Source organism: Bubalus bubalis, chromosome 21 (assembly GCF_019923935.1).
Source record: "Bubalus bubalis isolate 160015118507 breed Murrah chromosome 21, NDDB_SH_1, whole genome shotgun sequence".
Lineage (NCBI taxonomy): Eukaryota > Metazoa > Chordata > Mammalia > Artiodactyla > Bovidae > Bubalus > Bubalus bubalis.
In genome coordinates this window covers 59,750,830-59,758,168 of record NC_059177.1, presented here as the reverse complement: position 1 = coordinate 59,758,168, position 7,339 = coordinate 59,750,830, and the positions used below count along the sequence as shown (strand labels likewise).

At 57.4% G+C, this 7,339-nt stretch overlaps 1 protein-coding gene across 1 annotated transcript in view; it reads left to right on the top strand.

The window, feature by feature from the left end:
* Window positions 1-605: 605 nt before the first annotated feature.
* Window positions 606-7,339, top strand: part of PODXL2 (podocalyxin like 2) — a 47,929-nt gene continuing 41,195 nt past the window's right edge. Inside the window, exons 1-2 of the mRNA XM_025272459.2 lie at window positions 606-735; window positions 5,747-6,025. Of these exons, the coding sequence (XP_025128244.1) occupies window positions 672-735; window positions 5,747-6,025 (343 nt within the window). The 5' untranslated portion in view covers window positions 606-671. The remainder of the gene's footprint in view (window positions 736-5,746; window positions 6,026-7,339) is intronic.

Sequence of the window (7,339 nt, the reverse complement as noted above, 5' to 3'; positions counted from 1 at the left end):
CGTGAGCTTGGTTCTGCTGCTGCTGCTGCTAAGTCGCTTCAGTCGTGTCTGACTCTATGCGAGCCCATAGACGGCAGCCCACCGGGCTCCGCCGTCCCTGGGATTCTCCAGGCAAGAACACGAGTGGGTGGCCATTTCCTTCTCCAATGCATGGAAGTGAAAGTGAAGTCGCTCAGTCGTGTCCGACTCTATGCGAGCCCAGGGACCGCAGCCCACCAGGCTCCTCCATCCATGGGATTTTCCAGGCGAGAACACTGGAGTGAGGTGCCATTGCCTTCTCCAGAGCTTGGTTCGGGCAGTGCTTCACCCGGACGGAGTCCACCCGCGCCCGAGAAAGAAGCCCGGGCGCAGCCTCGCCAGCTCGGCCCTCAGCGCCGCGGCCACGCCCGGAGTTCCGGAGACTTGAGCGCCAGGCGGCTGCGGACCTGTGAGGCGAGACGGCTGAGGTGCGAGGCGCGCGAGGCGCGGGCAGCGCGCTGGCTTCGCCCCCGACCTCCGCGACGTCGATTGGCCGGTGGCAGGGCGGAGGGGCGGGGCGCGCACGTGGCGGGGCGGGGCGGGGCGAGTGACGGCCTCGCGGGCCAATGGGCGCGCGCGCGCCGCCGCCGCTGCCGCCGCCGCCCGTGCGGCCCTGAGGCGCCCAGGCGGCTGCGGAGCGGCGACGCGGCACCATGGGCCGGCTGCTGAGGGCCGCGGGGTCGCCGCTGCCGCCGCTGCTGCTGCTGCTGGCCGGAGGTGAGCGGGCGGCGGCCGGCGCGCGGGGCGGCTCCGCGCCAACAAAGGGCCGCGCGGCCGCGAGCGCTCTGGGCGCTTCTGAGGGCGGGGGACGGGGCCGCCGGGCGGGCGTGTCTCTGCGACAAAGGGCCGCGCGCCCGGGCTGCGGTGACAGGCGCGGGGGGCGGCGACGGCAGGTGTGCGCGCGGGGAGCGGCGCGGGGGTCGGGGCCCGCGGCGGCTGGGCGGGCGCGGGGCGCGCCGGCGGGGGTGGGCATCTGTGTGTGCGCGCGGTGGTCCCACCCGCCGCGGTCGGCCTGAGGCTCCCCGCGCGCGGTCGGCCGGAGGCGCTCTGAGGTCCGTCCCCGGCTGGGTTGGGGGGGCGACCTCTGCAGAGCAACCGCTGCCCTGTGCGCCGGGGTGCGGAATCCCGCCGCCGCGACTCAGCCAGGGGCCGCCTTCTGCAGCGGGGCGCGGGCACGGCTGAGGACCGGCTGAGGACCCAGGCGGTGCGCCCCGGACGTGGCCTCCGGGCCGCCCCTTCGCTCTCCGCACCACGCGAGTCCTGTCTGGAGGGCAGGGTCGGTTCAGCTATAGGCGCTGCCGGCCGGCTGCCTCTCCGTGTGGCAGCCATCCCAGAACTGGTCTGCGGAGTGTGTCAGGACCATGCCCAGCTGTTACCGTGCCCCTTCCTGCCAGCTGCGGGTTACCCCCCTCGTCCCTCCGCCTCCGTCCGGGGGGCGCGCTAGTGTCCCCACCGTGCAGGGATGCGTGTGTGTCCAGCAAGACGTCTCCCTTACAAAGCTGTAGTGGGGACACGCCTGCCAGGACCGGGCGGCACTGTTTCTCTGACACACGCGCCAAGTGTGTGCTCTCGCGTTGGTGGTGCTGGACCATCTCTGTTGCAGCGGACAGTCCAAGCTGTGGGCCGTGTCACTGATGCTGCTGGGCAGCTCCGAATGGGTGTCTGCGGAGGGTTAGGGATCTCGGACTTCAGAGCTGCTGATTAGGGCAAGGGAAGCGAGAGAAGGACGCGGGAATCAAGAGCAGACGCAGGGGAGACAAAACATGGGGATTGTGGAGACCTTGCTCTTTTCACGCCCTAAGATACAAGCCTGCTTCCTGCGCCTCCTTTCCTGAATTTGTTTGGGTCAGGTTTTCAGTTCTTTGAGGCCGATCCCTGAAATCTTTTTCATGCTCTGTCTTTTTTGTTCTCTTGGTTGAGAGTGATGGAGGTAACAGAAGATTGCAGGTGCAAGAGGAAAAAAAAGATCAGTGTGTATCGGAAAGTTAAAATCCGGTAGTCTTAGGCAGATTAATTATTAAGTGCAAAAGTAGTTATATAGGGAATGGGTAGGTCTCAGCTACTATTTTGGTGGGCAAGTTTGAAAATAAGTAACATCTCATAATTACCCACTGCCAAGCTTTTGAAAATATCAAGGTCTTTATAAAGGAAAAATAACCATTGTGCAGAAAAATAGCTTCAAGAAAAAGAAACTGTTTACTGCAGAAGAAAGCAAAAGCCAGATTCCTCCTTTTCAAACACAGCTTTTCAGAAACATGATCAGAATCTCTTAGTGGCTCAGTGGTAAAAGAATTTGTCTGCAAGGCAGGAAATGCAGGAGATGTGGATCCAGTCCCTGGGTTGGAAAGATCCCCTGGAGAAGGAAATGGCACTCTTGCCTGAAAAATTCTATGGACAGAGGAGCCTGGCAGGCTACAGTCCATGGGGTCGCGTAGAGTCCGACACGACTGAAGCAGCGGCACTCACGCACACACTTTTTATTCCTATCAGAGTGTTGGGCAAGATAGACCAGGACGAACCGTGGTTTCTCCGCAGGTGACAGATGGAGGGGAGAGGCTGGGAGAATGGGGCCCTCCCTCAGTCAGGGGAATGATCACGATAGACCCTAGTGGATTCCTCAGACCACAGTGCTCTGCATGGAGAGCTTCACCAGCTAAAGGATTCATCCCCAGAGGCAAGAAGTCAGCAGGACAGACACAGGTTCCTGGCGGCAGGACTGAGGCCTGCATGGCCGAGACTCCTACCCCCTCACCTCCGTTAGCCTCGGAGAGACAGCTCTCAGGTTGTGGAGAGGCACAGCACGTTTAGTCCTCTGGTGGTTTCGTGGAGGGTAAAATTCCAAGGATTCTTATGAGAGTCCATTGCTCTTCTAAAACACTGAAGTAATGTCTCTCTCAGTCGGTGGATAAAGGGCTTCACCTCACAGAGAAGGCTGCTCTGGTCCCTGGGAACCTGTGCAGTTTTTGTTACTTAATTACTACAGACATTTCTCATCAATTGAGTTTTTTCTTCCTGGACTGCCTGAGTTTTTCCAGGTTACTGTCTTGTATTTGGTTCCCCAAACCTGGGGAAGCCACATCTGAAAGTAGACCTGTTGTATCACCTGGTATCTTACATAACCGGGCATTCCATTTTCCAAAGAGCACTTTCTCCCCCAAGGGCAGAGGCTGTCTCCTCTTCCCCTTTGTGTCTCTAGAGGAGGCCTGGCACAGTAGGTGGCCAGAATATAGAAGCTGGGGATGGGGGTGGACTGCTTTCTTCTGAGCAGTGGAAGTCCAGTGCAGATGTTAACCCTCCAGTAAGACGCTGCAGCATACCTGAAACCAAAGTTACCTGGCATCATATCTGATTGACAGTGTTGTATATTGTGATTAACTTTGTAAAAATTAGAAAATAAGTCTTACTCCAGTAGGGCTGATAGATGACCTACTTCTAGACACAGGGTCCAGGCACAAATGTAGATAAAGGGGCGTCTTGGTGGAAGGAAGGGATCACTTCACTGACTTGAGGTCTTTCGGGGCAGGAGGAAAGACCCCTACACTCTCAGCCACCCTGTGCTTTGGGTTTCTGGTGGGGACCCCGAGCAGGGTGCTGGGAGGACAGGGTGTCTTCCATCCAGCTCTTTCCTTGCTCCTCAGATCCTGTGAGGCATCGGGTCACGCCAGGTGCTCTCTCCTTATGTGTCCTTAGGAAGAAGGACACGGCAGCTTTCCGACATTTCCTCAGGGAGCATCCACTGGACCTTCTTGTGGGGAGAAGCTGGCTAATTACAGCAATTCTGTTACCTGGTTATTTGACCTTAATCTCACTAGGCCTGTTATCTCTCTGTAAAACAAAAGGGTATTTCTTATTTTTAAAATTTATTTATTTTTAATTGAAGGGTAATTGCTTTACAGTATCCCTTTGGTTTCTACCAAACATCAGCATGAATCAGCCATAGGGAAAGGGTATGTCTTAATTTATTTGGTTGTTTACTCAAACACACCCTGAGCTCCTGTGATACTTCAGAGACTGTCGAGGCCCGGTCACGACAGAGGTGAGTCCCGTGTTCACCGTTGAGTGAGGGGCTGTCCGGTGGTCTGCTGCAGCGCAGTGAGGAGAGTGCAGTGACGTGTGCAGAGCCGGTGGTCGTGGAGGGGGTGCAGCCTGGACCCAGGGAGCTGGGGCGGCTGTTTGGAGCTGAGCCTGGAAGCAGGAGGAGGACTTAGGCAGACGGATGCAGGTGCCCACGGGCGTCGCCTGCTTCTGGTTAACTCTGTCTGAGGCTCTGACAGCATCTGTTTCTTCCTGTTTTTCCCTGAAGTCACATAGAGTAACTGGTCTTCATTATTCACAGCAACTTTTTGTTTAAATGTGTTTGAAGACCCTGACCATTGTCGCTCTTAAACGTTCTCTTTTCCTGGCCAAGAATGCCCTGCTTCCCTGCTCTCCATAAAGAGGAGACCACTTCCACGAGTAGTCTGCAGTCTGCCCTTCAGAGTGCAGTCCGCACGCTGGAGGGGGCTGACCTCTCCTGGTGGCCCCATGTCTGGGGGCTTCCCCATCCTGCTGTATGGGTGATGGGGGGCCGACGCACTCCCAGTCGCTCAGCCACAGGCCGGAGCCCCTGCCTGCCTTGCTCTTGCAGCAGCCTGAGTCTGACTGCAAGGCCCGTGTGTCCTCCCGAGGACGCTTGTTACTTTGTTCCGCCCCTTCCCGGTACCCCAGGCTGCTTTCTTTAGATTCAAGTGTATCTTGTCTGTCCTGTCTCTCTCTGGATGCGTTCTCTGTTTCTGGTAGAACTTGCTTCTGAGTCTGAAACATCTGTCTTCCTTAGTGGCCACTTGTTGGGCTTAGGGCCTACTATTGCCTAAGGTGCTTGTAAGCATTAAAATTTAGATAATGCTTGTGTGCTGTGCTTAATCAGTCGTGTCCGACTCTTTGTAGCCCGCCAGACTCCTCTGTCCATGGGGATTCTCCAGGCAAGAATGCTGGAGTGGGTTGCCCTGCCCTTCTTCAGGTGATCTTCCCAACTCAGGGACTGAACCCAGGTCTCCCTCACTGCAGGCAGATTCTTTACCATCTGAGCCACCAGGGAAGCCCAGATAACACTTACATGACTAAACATTTCCACGGACTTTGTCAACTCATATCACAGTGCACTCCAAGCACAGAGCGGGAAATAACTCCTGCAGTTCCCTCTTTCTTGCGTCATTGAATATCGGTCTGGAAAAGAGAATGTGGAGGCCCTTTCACCCACCTTCCTCACTTTTCAGATGAGACTGAGGGCTGAAGACTTACAGCAAGTTAGTGATACTTCTGTAGTTAGTATACATCATAAAACCAGCAAATAGGGCTGCTTCCTGTTCGTAATGAATGGAAGTGAGAGAGATAGGAAAAAAAAAAATCCCTTTATTTTACTGTTTTTTGTTTTGTAAAGTAGGATAGAGGGTCCAGGGTTCCAGTCCGGGATGGATTTGACCTGTGACCACCTCACTTGGTCTTAAACACCCTGTGCTGCTGAAACGCAGATCGAGTTCTTCATGCAGTTTGGGAAAGTGTGTGGCCTGGGATAGGAGCCTGGGGAGCAGGGTGCGTGCAGGGTCTGGGAAAGCGGGGCCGCTTCCGACCCGCAGCCCTGGGCGTCAGGAGTGTCTGCGAAGCCCCCGCCCTGGGCCCTTGATCCTTGCAGGCAGGTCTCCCCCCTGCGCCCTCTTTCCCGTAACCCCCAGCTCTCCTGTCTGCGCAGGAGCGTCCCTGGGTGTGCATGCAGCCGGGTCCGAGGAGCCCGGCTCAGAGGGCCTCCCCTCCACCTCCCTGCTGGACCTCCTGCTGCCCACGGGCCTGGAGCCGCTGGACTCGGAGGAGCCAAGTGAGGCCGTGGGCCTGGGCGCTGGCCTGGGAGCCCCCGGCTCGGGCTTCCCCAGCGAGGAGAGCGAAGAGTCCCGCATCCTGCAGCCGCCGCAGTACTTCTGGGAGGAGGAGGACGCGCTCAACGAGTCCAGTCTGGGCCTGGGACCCACCGCAGGTACCGTGCTCGCTTGCCCTTGTTTCTGGAAGGTCTGTTTGTCTGTGTTCTGGCTGCGCTGGGTCCTTGCTGCTGAGCTTAGGCTACCTCTAGCCACAGTGCATGGCCTTCTCGTTTCAGTGGCCTCTTGTTGTAGCGCAGGCTTTTGGCACAGGGGCTCGGCAGTTGTGGCTCCTGGGCTCTGGTGTGCTGGCTCGGTGGTGGTGGCAGCCGCTGGGCTTTGTTGCCCCTCAGTACATGGGAGCCTCCCGGACCAGGGCTGGAACCCATGTCTCCTGCGTTGGCAGGTGGGTTCTTAACCACTGGCCCAGCAGGGAAGCCCCCGTCTCTCCTGAGATGTGTGCTGATTGCCGCCGGGAGGCCGGGCATGATGCCCGACGGCCCTTTGCTTGCCCACATCCCACTTCTTCTCCGTCCTCACCTGCTTTCACCCTCTGCTGCCCTCCAGAACCTCAAGGCTGGGTCTCGGGACTCTGAGAGCCTTGCTGGCCCAAGGGACCCCTTTCCCTTTCGTAATATTCACGGCTGTGTAGTGACCTGTGTTCTGTGCTCGTATAATTGAGCGTAGTGCTGACAGCCCGTGAGATGAAGGGTGCTAACCCCGTCCTGAACGTGAGGAAACTGAGGCTCAGAGGAGAAGGCGGGCCTGCAGTCACAGAGCTGTGGGGGTGGCCAGGCGCAGCGCAAGTGTCCGTCTGTCCAGGCCTCGGGTTGGTCGCCTGCTCCTCTTCTGTGCTGTGTGGTCTCTGTTGAAGGGTCCCTGTGCCCCTGGGTCCCTGAGCCCCGCCAGGCGTTCCGAGCGCCCTTCCCTGGCTCTGCCCCGGGGCCGGGCCGGGCTCAGTGGCGCGCGGCTGCGGCTGAGAACGGAGTGACAGGGCTCCCCAGCCGGCAGCTGCCACCGCTGTGCGGGGCTCTTGGCTGGCGCTGGGCGCTCAGACTGGTGCCCAAGCGTGGGGCTGGGCGTTACAGAGTTTAGCCCTGGGTTTTTTTTTAATAAATGTATTTTGGGTTTGTGTTTTCTAATTACAAAAATAATACATGAAAAATACAGAAAATGTGGGAAACACAAACACAATACAAAGAAGAAAATCCCCCTGTGCTGTCATGATGAAAAATGATAAGCGCTGGTATTTTGGGCTGCGTCCTTCAGTCACTTTTATATGCACCATTGGAGTCGTTTTTTCCACTTTAAGATGGTTCTTAAATATCTTATTTCCGCGTTGTTAGCTATCCTTTCATAACCTGGCTTTCAGTGAGTCCATAGTGTTTCCTCAGGTGTGGAGCGCTTCCCTGTTGCTGAATGTGCGGTTTCCA